The following is a 19,488-nucleotide window of genomic DNA, read 5'->3' on the forward strand; positions in this document are numbered from 1 at the left end:
AGACAGATACATGTGTATAATTTTAAAACAATGATGGATTTTATTTCCATCCTTTTTCTTATCTGAACATATACTTGCATGCACCAGACAAAATCACATTACTGTCAGAAGTATTGTTAGCATGATAATGTAAATTCTCAATTTGACAAAGAACTTGAAGAAACTTGTGAAAACAGGGCCAGGGTCATGCTTTCCACAAAACCATGAGTTTATTTTTAAAAAATTGCAAGTTTGAAACAATTCATATATTTTAGTGATTAACGGCTACATAGTTTTAATAGAAGCAAGTCAAAACCAAGAAAATAAAGGTCTGGAAGGTGGGGCTCTTGCTAGAGTGACCTTTGCTTACTTCTTATTCATTCACAGATAACAGTACAAATGAGCAGTCTATGACCAATTGAGATAAAAGCTGTAGGCCAAGTTACATCTACAACATTGTGTGGACAGATTAGACAGACACACTCAAGTATTCCAATATGCTACCACCTCTACAGGTGGTGGGTATAAAAATAAAATGACATAATGACTTACCCTAAGCCTGCATTCTTCTTCCCGTTTCCACACTTTAACAGCATTAACCAACACCTGATCTGCAACACAGCTGGCATACTGTTCCAGCACAGGGTAAGGAATATCCAAAGCATCCTCAAAATCATGAGACAAGGAGGTGGAACGCAGGGTTGGTCTTGCCTCCTTTTCAGTATCATCAGTCTTCTCTATACCTGTATCTATAACACCTTGATCCAAAGGGTCTTGATGTTCATGTGATTCAATGGAGTCTGACTTGGAAAACTCTGATTTGCAGTGGACAACACTCAATTCATGTACAGCAGTAGTAATTATTTGCCCGGCTAAATTATTACAATAAGATTCTAAACTAAATATGACAACAGTTGTGTCCTTGTGCCTTACGACAGAATCTTCAGTTCCATGAAAAACACTAAGAGATTGTATTAAAATACGAGATGCCAAATCTTTGGCAAAGTTGGACACTGTCTCTGAGCAACAACTACCACTTTCTGAAGCAACAGACAAACCAGAGGTGTGACTGTCAAAGGACGTGCTTTTCAAAACTCTTGCATCCAGCATCGAATTTCCAGATTCCACATTCAGAGACTTCTGCTGTGACACACGACCTAAAACCTTTTGCCTAGAAGTGGAGTTTTGACTTTTGGCTGATGATCGCACACAGTTTGTGTTCACAAGCTCCTCCTCAAAGCTGGCAAGGAGAGGATCTCGGAAGCCACTGATGTTACTTGTTCCAGACTGAGAGGATCCACTGGTGCTTCTGTTTGTACTGTCAATGGGAATGAATGATGGTGCTTTCACATTTACTTTCATCAGCTCCTCTGCAAATCTGGTCAGAAAGACAGCGGGTTCATTAAATCTCGCAACAAATACAAACAGAAGTACTGGTACCTTCAATATACAAATATACAAAGTTCAAAATCTGAACTCTACAAATCTGCAGAATCTCAGTATGTCCCTACTCTTTTTCATCCTTAATCCAAACAAAAAAACATACCACTTGGTCCCTTCACTTTGATGTTGACACTTCATCCACTGTGAAAAATTACCAATGAAATACATATTCTGCAAACTGCCAAAGTATATAATATTTATTTCTAGAGATGAAAGATTCAGTGATAAAATGTCAATATGTTTAAAATGGTAACAAATCCACAGCAGGTCAATTACTGGCATCTCTGATTCATAATCCAAGGACTGCAGGTTTCAAAACCTGACCAGGCTTTCATGGGTTAGCTGCCATTGTGTGTTCTTAAGAAAGGCAATTTTCTTGGAATGATTTAACCAATAAATTGTTTAAAGTGCCATTACAATCAAATATAAAAACAAGTCACCCCTCCCAAAAGCAAATGGGTTAAGATTATAAATACACCATGGGCATTCAAAAATGCTCAGAAAATTTTAAGAAAAATGTATGCAAATAATGCACACTGCATTACTTTAGACAGTTAATTCAGTTAAACAATGATAATATACACAAAATGTAAAATAGTGAAAAAATTTAAATTGTTAAATATTTCTGTGCCCATACAAATCTTGATAGTTGTAGGTGACCTTGATATTGAAACTATAGCTAGTAACAGGTATTCAACTAATAGTAATCCCATAATCTCATAGTTTCAGAAAAAAGAAAGAAAAAAATACTTGAAGGAATCTAATGACTATCATTATTAATTTACACTGAATTTGCATTCCAAATTTCATACCTCGACAAAACCGGGTCTCGGAAGCCAGTTGACCGCCTCCTATGCTCCTTTCCTATGTCAGTTGAGGATCTGTACCTTGCAAGTTCTGCTGCAAACCTCCCCAGATCTTCATCTGTCCTACACTGAACAAGTGACATCTGGGATCCCGACATGTCACATGCATGTTCTGCCAATCTGCGCCGAACAGATCCGTTTGACAAGTGAATTGGCTCACTGCTCCTGCGCGGATAATTAGAAGCATGTACATTTTCTTCCTGCACTTCAAGAAATGCGTTGGTCACAAGATCTCGAGAAAGAACGTTAAAATATTGATCCAGATATTTATGACCACCGTTGGTCCAGGAATCTTTTGTCTTAGGTTCATCTTTTACATCAACATCAAACTGAATCTTCTTTTGAACTGCATTTTTCACATTATTGGAAACATCTGAGTTGGACTGTTTGACTTTTAGTGAAGACAGAACTGGAGATGAAGTTTCCTTCAAAATGTCAGAATGGATTTGTGGAGATACAGATTTATCTGACCTGCCTGATGAACCTGAATGTTCAATACTGGATTTGGATAGTTTTGAGCCTGAACATTTTCTTCTGGGAGATTTAATGGCTATTCTCCCTGAACAACAACTCGGATCACTGCTACTGCCTTTCTGGCTTGACTGACTTTGGTCACTGCTGGTACCTGTATCTGAGGAACTCAATTCTTTGGACAGCTGGTCCTGATGAAAAGAAGACCTATGCTGGACAGAACACAAATTAATAGAATTGCTGTCATTTTCTTTGTTCATATCACTAACATCTGATAAGCAACTTTGTAAAACACTGTCAGCTACTTTGGAATATATTTCATTCTGGTCCGAGTGGTGCTCTTTTGTTGTCTCAAAATGGTCTGCAGTCTTAAGATAAACATCGCAGACATGAGAGGTATACTTTTCTCTTCTGCTTTCTGAATCATTCTCATCTCTCTTGCACGTACAACCCGATAAAGAAGAAAATGCATCAGTGACGAGCTTGTCTGCAATGGCTAAATAAGCTGCACTTTCTGTTTTCTCAATGGAATGTAGTGATTCATCTGTACTATTGGAGAAATCTATCTCTCTTACGTCCCTGAAAAAACTGGAATGCATTGAAGGCATCTCCACATCCATTTGCCGAGGAGTACAGTCAATTGCACAAGAGACTGAACTTGAATATTGTAAATCTGTCAGCCTGGGCAAATCTTTCTTTAGACACATTTGTTCATATTCATTCATTGCTTCTTGAATAACTTGATATACAAGATTATTTGCAGCATCAAGTAATACATTTTCTTCAGAAGGCATCTCAGAGCCTTCTGTGTGATTTTCATTTGTGATCAAGGAAGCATCCACATGCTTTGGTTCATCTTCTAATAAATAATTGACAGTTCCTGGAAAAACTTGTACTGAAGCGCTTAGTTTCTTGTCTTTATTGCAGCACTGTGATAAGATGTGTCTAATTTCCTGCTGGCATGGAGCAGACAACTTTCCAACAGAAAATGGCCAAATTCCTTTGAACAGTTCATCGACATATTTCTCTGCAATTGACACAGGAACACAACCTGGGGTCTCTTCAACATCACTATCATAAAATTTCAGAGGAAGAGGTCTGGCAGTGCCTATTGCTGGTTGGACATTATGAAAATCTAGAACACAAAAATGAGACTCAGCTGCCACTTCATGTAGGATCTGTAAAGCCAAGTTGGATGCAAATTCATTCACTACTGAACCTCCCAACTCTTCTTTAATGGTATGATATTTATATTTTTGATCATACATCTGAAAATTTTCATACATTTCCTCAAACTCGGAACTAAATTCAGAACTGTACCGAGTGCTACAACTGCTTCGTCTCGATGTCACATCATAGCTGCTTCGGCGTGAACTAAGATCACTCAAATTTGAACTACGCCTTCTTCGGCTCAGCCATTCACGAAAGTTAACTTCCAGGTGTTCCTTTCCATCATTGTAACCTTCTTCCTCTAAAGAAGTAAAATCCTCTACCATCATGGATGATTTCTCATTCCTTGTATCACAAGCTATACTGATATCTATGCTTGCCACATTCCTTGGGGAGCTCAATAGTACATCTACAGCTTCAGGCATAGCAAGAGTTATTGCCCTTGCAAGTAGTTCCTCTGCCATGGCATTTATTCTTTTAAGTTCAACATCACCATTATCTGCAATATATATATATATATATATATATATATATATATATATATATATGTATATATGTATGTGTATATATGTATATATATATATATATATATATATATATATATATATATATATATATATATATATATATATATATATGTATGTGTGTGTGTGTGTGTGAGTGTGTCTGTGGAGTGATGGAGGAAAAAAGGACCCTAAATATTCACTAGAGGTACTATTCCTGGCAGACTGAATGTCAAACTATAGCAAACTGAAATAGAACTAGAAAGGACTTGTTTCTAAAAGCAAGCACTTCCACCTACTCCTCAGCTACCATGCCAAAGAAGTGTCAGCAATGGACAGACAGCAATGCCAAATTGTCTGACTCTTTTTGAGAAAAGGGGTGGGGGAACAAAAGCTATTTTCTGACTAAGTGAACAAATTACTTTATAGTAATCAATCTCACTTAAATGTAGTATCTGTTTAAGCATTAAAGCATTAAATGTATTTCAACCTTTTCTTTAGATTAAGACAATCACTCATTCCAGACATTACTATCTCACATCATTCTTCTCCATTAATGTTTGTGATTTGTGTGATTTAGATTTTTAACGTAGCTTTAAAAAAATTTCAGTCATATTGCTACGATGTCTGCAGTGTGACAGTTTATAGTGATGTCCAGTGCTGGGGCATCATGCTGCAGACATGTAGAATGATGTCCCACCCACTCACATTATCCAGACACCAAGCCGACCAGTCCTAACACTAACCTCTTAATGCTGAGCACCAAGTGAGGCAGCTTTTAGTACCATTTTTGTAAGTCTCTGGTATGACTCGGCTGGGGTTTGAACCCGCGACCTCCCGCATCTGAGATGGATGCTCTAACCACTAGGCCACCATTAATGTTTGTGTTTAAATGTAAGACATGTCTGAACAGCTCTAATCTCACAAATGAAAATCCTCAAGAGACATATCTGATACCATGATAATTCATAATTCCTGGAGTGCATTATCAACTTCATTCATGATGCCTTACCCAGAGGAAAAAGACAATGTGACCAAATGGTTCTTTTCCATGCATGTCAATGAAGGAGAGCAAATGAGTGATAGCGTTACAATGCTCACACATTGATGAAGGTTCTTAGTCATGCAGTGTTCCAAAAAATCTGAATGTCTGATTCCCTGAGCCCCCTGAATTTCAAATCAGGCCTTCCTGTATTCAGGGATGGAAACAGCCTCCCCCCAAAAAAAAAATCTGAAAATTTTAGATGCATCTCTATGGCACATGTAAAGTGCCGAATTTCACAGGTAACCAAAAACATGCACAACAAAATTATCAAAACATGTAAGAAAAGATTAACTATTATTATCATTTATTAACTTTGATACTCTGTAACTGTTTTGACAAATCACTTGTGAAGGACTGTTGATACCCTTTCTTTCAGCTTGTATTAAACTGGGACGCCTGCTGTGAAGTGTTTCCTACTGCACTGGTTTTAAGATTAAAATAGGTAGTTTTTACTTGAACATTATATATAATAGGGTGAAAAAGTTCCTAGAGTCAGAAATGAAAAACCTGGGATGGTTGGCTGGCTGGAAACATTTACTTTTGGCCTGAGGCAGTCACTGCCATTTTCAAAGAAGAACGTGACTGAAAAGCCACTTGAAGCTTCTGGTATTTACCTTGTCTTCCCTGTGTGTGCTTTTTCGTTTAAGCATGGTTAGGGAGACTTTTTCATTCAAGCATGGTTAGGGAGACTTTTTGCTAGTTGATCCAGAATTAATTTTGTCCTGGCAGCTCAAGCACCAGCAGACCTGCCAACCCTGTCTAGTCCATCTCAGTAAGGCAACTGATTTTTTTCCATAAGATTGACCAGTTTTTGGTAAGGTGTAACAAAATATCAATAACTGCTATTGTAAAGCTGGAAAACATAATTAAAAGTTTGACGCATCGACGATAAACATTATCTTCAACTGAAAAGTTTGCAAAGTATGTGTAGATTTTATTTACCACTAGTACAGTTGCACAAACTCTAGTTCCAAATCCTATGCAGCTCAATGGCTGGTTGCTATATCTCAACTTTGACATAATTCTTGGAAATTCTTTTCCATTTCACATGACAATGTTAATCATATCTCCCACCACAAGGCATACTCAAATTGGCATGTGATCCAATAGACGTAATTGTGTCCTTTCCAGCTTTTATTCACAAGAACCTGAATACTCCTTTTTATTCTTCTGTGTTGATTATTAACACTTTTCTAGAAGCTTATTTTCCCTTTCATCTCAAACATGCATCACTTTCTGGATGCCATTTTAAAAAATTAGATAACAGTTTTGATCACACAGACACTTCGCATGAACAAATAGGTGAAGTTTAAAGCGTCTGGGGTGCTGCTGTAAAGTTAGTCTGGTTCCCTGACTAATTTCACTAATTCTAAGATGAAACCTGGATCAAAAAAAAAAACACGGAAAAATCAATTCTCTGGAATTTTTGGCAATGATCATTTTTTTGTAATGGTTGCTAGGATGCCGTAAGTCCATATTTTATGGGTAATTTTCAGACGACTTACGCAAAATCGTAAGAGTTGGCAGGTCTGCACCAGGCATGTCCAGGTTCCTATAATTTCTGAATACATTCTAAAAAAAACATTATTGTGATCTTTTTCTTCAAGCCAGATCCATCAGAATGGATTTCTTTTTACTGACTGTTCAAAGTTAGTTGTATACATACCTTTTCCTCTGTCAACAAATTTCAATACCATAGAAGCCAAGAAAATATCTGAGTGTGCACAACATTAATCAAGACTGCACAATGAACAACTGAAACAAAACAATTACTGCCTCACAATTAACATCTGGTATACTGTGTGTTGGTGTTATGTTACCTTCTTTCCTATTCAAATTACATCCAGGAACAAATTTTCTGATTTAAATTTTTTTTTTTTTAACCACAAAATGGAAACTTGGTCTGCATACAAAACTGGATGTCTGACTAAAACCAGAAAATTTCCATCTCTGTGTATTCCATCTGAATTGACGAAAATTAAGAATCACTATACGGGGGATGCAACTCACTACCGAGCATGAAAAGCTATCACTATTCAAAAGCATCTCTTGTGCGATAGCAGCTTCAATGGGAATCATAACAGATCAAACTTAACTGATTTGAGCCAAGTCATATTCCATAGAATATCCCACTTAGGAGGCATCGTGGTATCGCCTATCTCAGTTAAAGCTGGCCAGCAAGTCTGATCGGTCTTTGTCATGGCTGATATTTGTAATGCAATGAATGTTTTGAAAATCATACAGTCATCTGTCCTGATCATACAAGAAGCTAACATTTACTCCTTGAAGAGCCTTAGAAAGAAGTTAGCCAGCTGAGAGCATTATCTCTGCACAAGTCCCTAAAAACAAACCACTTTCTCCAGTAAGTGTCTTTTTCATTAGAGTCTACACAACTGAAAATTGGGACTTTTTCTTTACAAAAGGCTTTCCTGTGTGCGAGGTCAAGTCGATCATTCCACCAGGACTTGTCCCACATGAGAAGGCTACAAGAACCACCTTGCCAGTCTGGTTCCTGATATTTTGAATCACTCTCATGAATGAGGCAGTTGGAGGGGAAGCAAAGCCCCCAACAACTTACTGCCAGTGTCCATGGCACACTCCAATGGACCCAGAACAGGAGAGACAAAGGTGACCAGCTAGTGACTTTACCTCAGAGTAAAAAATTTTTTTTATCAGATGTCCTTAAAGTGTGCAAATTGAAGGGTGAAGAGACCTCACAGAATGTACAACATGGCCCTTTCTTCAAAGGGAATTATTCAAAACATTAATTCAGCTGATAATGTGCCTGAGCTGGACCATTATCATGCACAAGAAGCACCAACACTGACAACCCCAGACCATGACACACCATTATCATGCACAAGAAGCACCAACATAGACAACCCCAGACCATGACACACCATTATCATGCACAAGAAGCACCAACATAGACAACCCCAGACCATGACACACCATTATCATGCACAAGAAGCACCAACATAGACAACCCCAGACCATGACACACCATTATCATGCACAAGAAGCACCAACATAGACAACCCCAGACCATGACACACCATTATCATGCACAAGAAGCACCAACATAGACAACCCCAGACCATGACACACCATTATCATGCACAAGAAGCACCAACATAGACAACCCCAGACCATGACACACCATCATGCACAAGAAGCACCAACACAGACAACCCCAGACCATGACACACCATTATCATGCACAAGAAGCACCAACATAGACAACCCCAGACCATGACACACCATTATCATGCACAAGAAGCACCAACATAGACAACCCCAGACCATGACACACCATTATCATGCACAAGAAGCACCAACATAGACAACCCCAGACCATGACACACCATCATGCACAAGAAGCACCAACACAGACAACCCCAGACCATGACACACCATTATCATGCACAAGAAGCACCAACACAGACAACCCCAGACCATGACACACCATTATCATGAACAAGAAGCACCAATACAGACAACCCCAGACCATGACACATTAAGTTGGGTGATCTGGTCCACCATGTTTCAAGAGATGGGCAACAACAACAGAATTATCCAACATTATGATGATCCCTTTCTCAGTTTTCTAACCAGCTGTAATCTCGAACACAGAAAGACATTTGTCATAGACTCCATTTCCAGAAGGTTGATTTAAATACCTTCTCTTCTGGGTTCCAATTGCTACTTACCACAGTGTGGCCACATGTAAACCTTGCAGCCAGATAAAAACTAGCATCTGTACAAATCAGTATCAGATTAGGGATTCTCCAGAGGAATTCATGTTGTCAGCCATTACCTGTCATGCCACTGATTCAAGAATTATCTTATTTAGATCAAGATGACAGGAAAATGTGTTACATTGAGCTTGCAGTGCCATCTGCAAATGGCACATATAAAACCAGCCTAGACGAATCAAATCTACTGCTGCAATGAATTAGCTTAGTAGTTACAGAAATCCTCCCTGCAGAAACTCACTTCCTGTTTAAGATCCCAATTACAGCTCAAGAACCTATTCAAAGGAGAAGTATGATACTGAGATGGTCAGAAATTCCATACTCAGATAGACAAAATGTTATGAGGGGACAAGATCCAACTTCTTGAAATGGAAGCAAAACAGAAATTACCACGTGTTATTTTAAGGATGTTGTCCAGGTATGTTGAACTTGCTGTTGATAATGAGGTCCTGAACAAAAAGACACAGCTGACCTTCATAGATTGAAACTGAAAGGCAATGCTCAATAATGGCAAATTGTTCCTTAAATGAAAACATCAAAAAGGAGGGGTGATGATTAAAACCTATCCTTCAGACTACTTCTCAGGACCTGAAGCCCATTCCCCATATGAATTGAGTGAAATATACAGAAAGGAAGGTTATCAAACAATCCTTTGACAAGTAAAAACTGCATATGTTGATCAATCTCCAATGGTCCATGTTCAATGTTAGAGGCTCACTGTTCCATGATTGGTGCCCCCAAACCTAAATTTGAAGATTGACACCACAGACTATGCCCAGTGAGCAGTGTACCAAGCACAGTGAATGGTGCCTAGTACTTGTTGAGTGGTGCCTGGTGTCTAACGGTCACTGTCCAGAACTCTTGGGACATCACCAGGTGACCAGTGCCCAATTTTCTGTACCTGTTGACTGGTTCCTGGGAAAAGTCATCATTGAAGCAGATGCAGAGATACTCCCATGATATTATCATATAGGGGTAGTCACAAAAATAAGTGGCGAGTAGGAAAAAATCGGGAAGGAAGAAATGGACATAAGTCAATATTTACCTAACATTTATTTAGCCATCTCTTTCTCTTCCTTCTCCAATTTATCAAAGTCAAAATCTTTAAACAATGTCCCTTCTAGATGTATAAGCCATTTCTATTTTGGTGGTAAATCTAACTTGGCATCTGACATTGCTGCTAAAATATCATCCTCCATTTTTGTGAGAAATTCTATTACTTTCTTCATTCTCCCTTCACTTTCCACATTCCTGCCACCACTGACTTCAAGTCTATTTCACATTCCCACCAAGACTAGCTTGACATTGAAAATAATCAGTAATTTTATGTCCCACCATGGTTGATTTTACTTTCCAAAAATGGACCAAAGCTTGCGTGTGCACATATGAAAGGAAAGGTAACATTTGCATAACTACTAGGATGCACATTCTGGTTATAAACAATTAGTACTAAACAATTAGTAGAATTTCCAAGTATCCTTTTACATTAACATATATCTGCAGGCTTTGGAATGGAAGAGGTATGGTGAAAAAATATCCTAACTTTTGAATTTATTTATTTATTCTTTGTTGACCAATTTATCTTATCAGAAATAAAATTTGTATACTGCCACTCACTTTGAGGTATTTTTTGTCTTAGTTCTTGTGCATCACCTTTTTTCAAGTGCACAAATTTGTACAAATTTTTTACACGATTCATGCACCCTGGAAACATCTCGGCAGATGATTTCAGTAAACCAGGAAATGCCCTAGCCACAGGTGAGCTCTGTACACCAGGAAATGCTGTAGCGACAGGTGACTTCTGTACAGTGGGAAGTGCTACAGCTATCTCTCACTGAATTAGGCAGCTTTCAAACAAACGGATGTACCATCATTGAAACAGGTAACTTTCATACACCAGGAAGATCCACAGCCACTGTAGCTTTCTGTGGGTCGGTGGTTCTTTCCGGGGTTTACCTGGGTTCTTCCTCTAGGAAAATACACTCGCTGACATGTATAGACTATCATGTGCTGAAAAATGGCTTTAAAAATTAAAAAAAAAAATTTTAAAAATTGTATGAATATACAATTGAATTTTTCTTTAATCTGCTTGATCAACATTTGCAATTCTGCTGTTTAACATTTAATGCTACAAAATCACTCAGTGAAAGATCAACTTTCATTATGTATGTATCAAGAACTGCATGTACTATACCTTCTTCCAAACTTTCTGAAGCAGTATGGTAGTCTTCATCACTGGATGATCCACTCTCCTGGCTGGCATCACCATCATCCATAGGTTTGTTAAATCCTGTACAGAAGCCAGCAAATGCCTTGTTCAAGTCTCGCAGTAAATGCTGATCAGTATACTGTTTGTTATTGTTTCCATGGCGATAGGAGATAGCATCTATAGCACACAGCTTGTTCTGTAGGTTTCCATTGGCATCCGTCTAGGCAGAGAAGAAAATTTTGAAAATTAGCAAGACTTCAAACAACTGCAAAGCATTTGATAAATTTAGCATGGTCAAAGTGTCATTAAAATGAATGATAAGCAAGAATTTCTGTGGAAGACAATATTATGAATACTCATGTCTTGCATTATAAAGTACTAATACATGTATGTTGAATATGACATAAAAGGTAGCTGATCTAATTTTTACCAAATCTGCATTTCAACTGTACCTAAATGCTTTCATTTCACTGGAATTCTGTTTCTATTTCATTTCACATTTGAATTTCTTGTTTTCCACTTGCAGTATCAGAAATGCATTCTGACTTTGCGCTTATATATTAATGACAAATAAAACTATAGCTAAAACTGTAATAATTATAAAAGTATAAGCCTTGAATATTCAGCATCAAATTTTATTTATGTCATTTTGTTTAAGTAAAAATTAAACATATAAAACCATCATCACATCAATGTCAGTTATGTGTCTTGACAAGAATGGTATCAGGACTTGTAAAGACCAAAAACCTGTCCCTCAAAAGAATCTTATCCCTTATTATCAGACATGCAGTATTTCAGACAGATATTAATGGGCCAACTTGATAATAAAATTAGATATCGTTTACACAGCATAATTTATATTATTTGAAGTGCTCAAACTATCCAATATCCCCACACCCAAAGCAGGCCCCTCCTGTATTCTAAGTGAAGTTCCAATTGGGATTGTTGAAATTTTTGTATTTGCTTGGGAAAACTTTGATCATGCTGATGAAATGTTGAATTTTGTTTTCAGGATGTTGAAAGACCCGTAAATTATTATTTATTTCCATGTAGGCTCCTTGGTCTTAAGAAGATCATCTATGTCCTACTTAGCATACTTTATCTAAAGCTGTAAACTACATGTACAGAGTGAAGCATGTGGCCTATGAAAGTAGGAACAGACTGCCTAGGTTATCTGTAATTTCAGTGCTCATTTGGCTTTATCCAAGATGTCATTCTATCAACAGTAGGAAAACAATGCTGTTTTAAGTCGGTCCACCACATAAACTCCATTATATTTGAAATATACCATCTTTACAAATTAACTGATTTTTATATATATTTTTACAAATTTAAAAAAGAAAGAAAGAAAATAAAACTATTTTTCATGTTCTATTTACACATTACAGATCCCAGCCAGAAAGTCTACTGGGAACCAGAACTGTTCCAGCAGTCATTGTACTTGTGCAATGGTGCATGACTGCATCATTGGGTGAAGGCTAACATGTGTTCACAACAACATGTTAATTGATTACCTTATTGTAATCTGGAGAGTTTAGGCCAAATTATTGATGTTTTTTGACATAAGTAACAAAGGGATCAAAAGTGGTCCATGATGGCTTCTGAGTCTTTGATTAAAGACTGGCTGTCCTTTAGTGTAGTTTAAATAGAAAGGAAAGACTGACCAAAAATGATTCTGGCAGAAACTCTTAAATAAATAATGTAACACTGGTTAAACATATTAAATGGCACTTATGAACAACTTCAAAATAGTAAAGAGAAACTGTATAAAGCAAGACATGCTTCAGATGCTAATGAACATCAACACTGCTGACAAAATGAGTAAAGCAGAACAGATAAAGCAATTAAACAATGGTTAAAATAAGGACTGGGTGGAAAACCATTGGCTTAATATGTGAAACATTTTGAGATCTGAATAAACACACAAGTCAACTTAACATGATTCTGTTTCTTTGTTTTCATATTTAAAGTACAGCAAATGCAACAATGTGTTACAAATAATTGTGAAAAAATAGGGCCCATTTCGGCATTTGATGGTTTTTTAAATATCACCAATCTGGACCTGTGTCTGAAAAAAAAATATTCTTTGAGTACTGATTTGTAGGAAAAACCAAATAAAAAATAGTTTTTCTTTAGGGTTCTCATCTTTCATATCTCTAACTATACTGCAGTAACAGCACAAGAGAAGGAGAGGTCTTCATTATTATACGACTCTAAGATTACATTCACCAGTGTTTGTGAAGTTTCAGCTTTCAAGTGATTTCTTCCGGGCTAAACACAATTTTTCTGTGATTCCATCATTTTAGAATCCATGTCTTCATCTGATTTTTTTATATCTCAGCTTGTGTTTTTTTTAATCTCAGCTTGTGTTTTTTTAAATCTCAGCTTGTGTTTTTTTATATCTCAGCTTGTGTTTTTTAAATCTCAGCTTGTGTTTTTTTAAATCTCAGCTTGTGTTTTTTAAATCTCAGCTTGTGTTTTTTTATATCTCAGCTTGTGTTTTTTATATCTCAGCTTGTGTTTTTTTAAATCTCAGCTTGTGTTTTTTAAATCTCAGCTTGTGTTTTTTTATATCTCAGCTTGTGTTTTTTAAATCTCAGCTTGTGTTTTTTTAAATCTCAGCTTGTGTTTTTTAAATCTCAGCTTGTGTTTTTTTATATCTCAGCTTGTGTTTTTTATATCTCAGCTTGTGTTTTTTTAAATCTCAGCTTGTGTTTTTTAAATCTCAGCTTGTGTTTTTTTATATCTCAGCTTGTGTTTTTTAAATCTCAGCTTGTGTTTTTTTAAATCTCAGCTTGTGTTTTTGTTATCTTGGCTTGTTCACTAGAGTCATCATCATATCTGCAGTCATTTTTAATGCTTTTACGATATAAGCATTATACTAGAGTAAAATCACCTAACCATCATTCCACATCTATCTCATAGTGAAACTCTGCCATCTTTAGAGACGGTAAATGGTATTACATCAAGGTCATACAATGTCAATGGAAGCACATGGTTATGAAAATTGTGAATACTAAACATTTTTCTTTTATTCAAAAATGTTCACAAAACTGGCGTGGAATCTACCTCATTACATTACTTTAAATTTTTTCATGAAGGTCATTACAGAGATTATACTTAATCTCTCAACCAACAAATATTATGAATGAAGTACAAATTATTTCCTAATGATCCTGATTTTTGCCATATATTAGAATACAAGAACGGTGGAAAATAGTGTTGACCATGGAGAAATTTGGCCATTTAATAATTGGTTGGTGCATCTGTATTAGATTTTAAAGGCAAAATAACTAAGTTGCTATGTTCATTTTTCTTGTGTAATTTGTGGTACATTAAATCTCTACATTTGCTGGACTTCATTCATATTTTGTGCAAATCAAACAAAGGCAGTTCTAAGGTGAAACACCAGATAGAAATTTCTACTGTGGAAATTGATGAACAGCATAAATATAATCAATTTGAAAACCATTCTGAAATGCATTCAAGTTTCATTCAATTATTATTTATCATTTTGTGTTCTGCATTCTGCTTTTTAAAAAAAATGCGTTCATCATTGTGTTTGTATTTATTCTGCATTTAATTTGCAGACTGTTTCACAATTAACATTGTGCAGACTGTTTCACAATTAACATTTCAGAGTTGGTAACTCTAAACACAGCACATCAAAATCAACTACAGTGTATTTACCGTATATATTGAGACATGATAAAATAATGATTCTTTAATAATGAGTCTGTCCCAAGACTTATTGCATTTGTGCTCCCCCCCACTGCATGAAGCAGTCAAATAGATAAATAAAATGCTTATTTGATAATAAAAAGAGAGAAACTAACCTTGTTATCATTTGATCCTTTTACTCAACATGAGCATTAAAGAATAACATATATCTATGAAATCTGCATATGTAGCATAGGCTTCCATAATGTAGCATGTATTGCTTATGTCTGATAACACATGCCACGTTGTTCATTGATGTAAACATTGAGAAACAAATTGTGTGTGGTTGTGCTAAGAGTTTTGAATATGTTATCCGAATGAAAACTGGATCCAACAAAATCAACAAACATGAGAGAAATAATCAATCAATATCCTGAAGACAACTGTCAGTCACTCATGACATGGTGTTAGGAGCAAATTAATCAAGACTGATTTATATCCAGGTCTACTGTACGACAGTATCTCACAAATAAAAATCATTATTCGAAAACACATTCACCTGAGTGTAAGTGACAAACTTTTTGCCAGCATGGGTTAAAAAGTATCATTATTTACCTGCAGACATATACACTTCTTTGTGCACTGAATTAGATTAAATTTTTTTAAAGGATATCAATACAAAGGTTATTTTATTGCAGAACAAGCTGACCTCGGAAGCTGACTATGGGTTCTTTTAAGTGTGCTGATTTTTTAAATTTCTTTTTTGTAATATACAATGACGATTGAGATATGGAAGCTATTTTTGGTTCCTTTTCACTGGTAATCACAGGAATTTTGAAAATAAATTGAAACAATAGAACAAATTTTAAAGTGACACAATATAGTGCTAAGTGCACGGATGTCAATGACCCAGCATTGCCTAGAATATATGGAGAAAATAAAATCATGTGATGAATTCATGAAGGTCAGAACAGAAGCAGATGATTTCACAAATGTGAGGGAAATAATCAACCAATATATTGAAGACAACTGCCATTCACACATGACACAGCATTAGGTGCAAAATAACCAAGACTGAATTATATCCAGGTCTACTGTATGACAGTATCTCGCAAATAAAAATCATTATCTGAAACACATCCACTTAGTGCAAGTGAAAATCTTTTCGCCAGCATGTGTTACAAAAGTATCATTACTATTTATCCAAAGACATCAATGCTCCTTTGTATTAATTATAACTACAGATGCCAAGCACATAAAAGCCCAGGTGGTGAATAAACACAACTGGCAGCGAGTAGTAAACTCCTTCTTTGAATGTACTAACAGGACATCAAGGACAAAGGTTATTTTTTATTACAAAGCAAGCTGACCTTGTAAGCCAACTTTGGACACTCTGAAGCCGGTTATTTTTTTTTAAAGGATATCAATACAAAGGTTATTTTATTGCAAAGCAAACTGACCTTGGAAGCTGACTATGGATTCTTTTAAGTGTGCCAATTTTTTTTATTTTTTGGGAATATACAAAGACGGCCAAGATATAAAGCTAACTTTGGTTCCTTTTCACTGGTATTCATAGGAATTTTGAAAATAAATTGAAACAATGGAAAAAATTTTTTAAGTGACATCATACAGTGCTTCATGCACAGACATTGATGACCAAGTGTTGCCCAGAAGATTTGGAGAAAATAAAATCATGTGATGAATTCGTGAAGGCCAGAAGAGAAGCAATGATTTCACCGACAATATGACCATTAACATGTAAGAAATTCTAGCGCACTTTGATCGCATGCCTGAATGAACTGATGATAAGCTGGGGATAAAAATAGTGTGAGAATTAGCAAGACTGGTGCAGATTTGAAATAATCTGACTTTAGTCCTTGCAGTTTCCGCTTAAGGTGGTGTGCTGCCTCAAACAATTTGTCACAGTATGAGAAAGCTAAAAAAAAATATTCATGTACCAAAAGAATGGATTATATGTGTGCAGGAGTCAGGTTGTGTTTATGTGTTTATGAGATGCTGCTGCAGTGGATTAAAGTTTTATCTCAAGTACAGTTTTATATTTTTTTAAAATAAAATTTCAGTTATAGTGCATTTTCCAATATGTAATTTTCAAATGATTTCAAAGGTGTCCCACAACTTACGACTAAAAAAACCCAATGTCCCAGAACATACAGTGCACAAAAAATTGCTTTTAGAATTAATTTTTGGAGTCCCAACAAATACAGTGTCCCAACATATATGGTAAATATGGTAATCCAACAAGTTCATACATCTAAGCAATTCTGCGGCAGCATTTAAAACATTGAGCAAAATTACAAGAACAAAATACATTTTGTCAATGTCACCTACCTTCAATACAATAGTAAGTGCTAGTCTTGAACATGATCACAACCAATAAGTCTAATTGATGGACATGCACTAGTTTCCAAGAAATAGAGATATATACTTAAAAAATGCAGAGACTGATTTTAAATATGAAAGTCAACAGAATGAATATAAAAAAAGGTTACATCCGTAAGAAGATTCAGACTGAAGCACAGCTCTGTATATATCCTATGCTTCTTTAGGCATGATACTGAGAAGTGGAAAAAGCCTGGAGAGAATTAGGACTGAATTCCTACATGATCGAGTCATGCCAATATGATGGCAGCATTCCTCAAAATAAAACCGATTTATCATGTCCCAATATAAACATGATGCAATCTACAGCAACTACATGTACCTTAAAGACACCTACTGAATTGATCCAATGGACAAATTACACAAACTATAAAATAAAAAGTAGGGACACATACAAAATGTTTTGCATGTTCAGTAGGTAACTCACAGTTGCAGGGTCCTTGAAGTCACCCACATAAAGAAGACTGGCTGCATAGCCATCAGTTTTGGAGAACTGCTCATATCCTTCTATTACAATGGCTTCATTCTCCTCCATATATTCCATAAACAAGCGGGACACAATCAACTCTGGACACACAGAGAAACGAATCTCCTCCTGAAAGATAAACAAATCCTTGAGGTAACAAACAAACCCCCTCCCCCCAAACAATAACTTTTCTTCCGTATGAGTGAAGTCACATTTTTGTTAAAGCCATAATACCATTTTACCCAAGTTATACTATATATAAAAAGATAGCAACATGTCTTCAATTTTTTTTTTTTTACAGAATGTATACAAAATGCAAAAAGACCTTTTCCACTCATGCCTGTGTAGTGCAACTGATAACACAACAGTATTCTGTAATATCCAGGTATTTGAGTTTGGTCAAGCTACAGTAACCTAAACGGGACAGAGTTTGATTATATTTTTGATCAATGGCAATGCCACTTGCTGCCAGTCTTTTGAGGAATCTACCATACAGTGTAACCTGCAAAATGGTCAGTTAAGTCCAAAATTTACCTGTCGGGCTGAGTGCAGTTTATACCTGTTGAATAATGCACAGGCAGTGCCAGAATATTACAGCAATACGTGTCAATGATCTGCATATAACTGTACCACCAACAAAAGTGTAACATGTGCAACTGAATTATATACAACTGCATCTGACACCAGCAAAAGTGTAATATTTGTCATCAAACTACAATCAGATGCATCATACACCTGCACAACTATAATATGTCACTGAACTATGTTTAACTCTACCCTACGCCAGTACAAAAGTAACATGTCAAGAAACTACACTCAATTCCACCCTACAACAGCACAAGTGTAATATATGTCAAGAAACTACACTTAACCCCTACACCAGAACAAGTTAATATTTGTCACCAGTCTAAACTCAACAGCATTGTACACCAGCCAACTATGTGTCACTTAACTACGTTCATATGCACCCCACACCATGACAAGTGTTTGTCATGCATAACTGGACAACATTAAACTGCACCCTACACCAGCATAGGTGTAACATGTGTAACCATTTATCTGTACCTTATACCAGCAAAAGTGTAATGTGGTCAATCAACTTTATGTCAACCATATATAATCAGAAATGATGTAGAGTTTGTAGAATACGAGAAATATTTTAAAAGTTAACTATGTGTGTGATTGAATAATATGAGTCTATCAATCACCATTATGAAAGTACAATCTAGTCAAGTTCATTTTATTTGTGTTTATCCATATGTTATATTTCAAACAATGCAATCATGGGAACAATCCAAAGTCTTCCAAACTCTTTAACTTGCCAATGGTCAGGGTAAACAGTGTTGTATTTAAGGGTTTGAGGATATTTTAATGGTTTTATTGTAGCAGATTCAGTTGTGCTGACAATGATTATTTATGTATGTACACAGCACAGCAGCACAATGGTGGCTTTGTGGTGCCAACTAAAAGTTCCAAATATGTACAATTGAAGAGTTTCACAAAATGTTTAGAAAAGAATCC

General features: G+C 36.2%; 1 protein-coding gene across 2 annotated transcripts in view; it reads right to left on the bottom strand.

Moving 5' to 3' along the window:
- Positions 1-19,488, bottom strand: part of LOC149798894 (uncharacterized) — a 69,896-nt gene that overhangs the window by 16,765 nt on the left and 33,643 nt on the right. For both annotated transcript variants that reach the window (XM_089957811.1, XM_089957812.1), the window contains 4 exons: positions 17,929-18,096; positions 11,427-11,661; positions 2,235-4,428; positions 532-1,357 (listed from right to left, as the gene is read on the bottom strand). In XM_089957811.1, the coding sequence (XP_089813937.1) occupies positions 532-1,357; positions 2,235-4,428; positions 11,427-11,661; positions 17,929-18,096 (3,423 nt within the window). The remainder of the gene's footprint in view (positions 1-531; positions 1,358-2,234; positions 4,429-11,426; positions 11,662-17,928; positions 18,097-19,488) is intronic.

This window comes from Sinohyriopsis cumingii, chromosome 5, assembly GCF_028554795.1.
Source record: "Sinohyriopsis cumingii isolate HCF-2022 chromosome 5, ASM2855479v2, whole genome shotgun sequence".
Taxonomy (NCBI): domain Eukaryota; kingdom Metazoa; phylum Mollusca; class Bivalvia; order Unionida; family Unionidae; genus Sinohyriopsis; species Sinohyriopsis cumingii.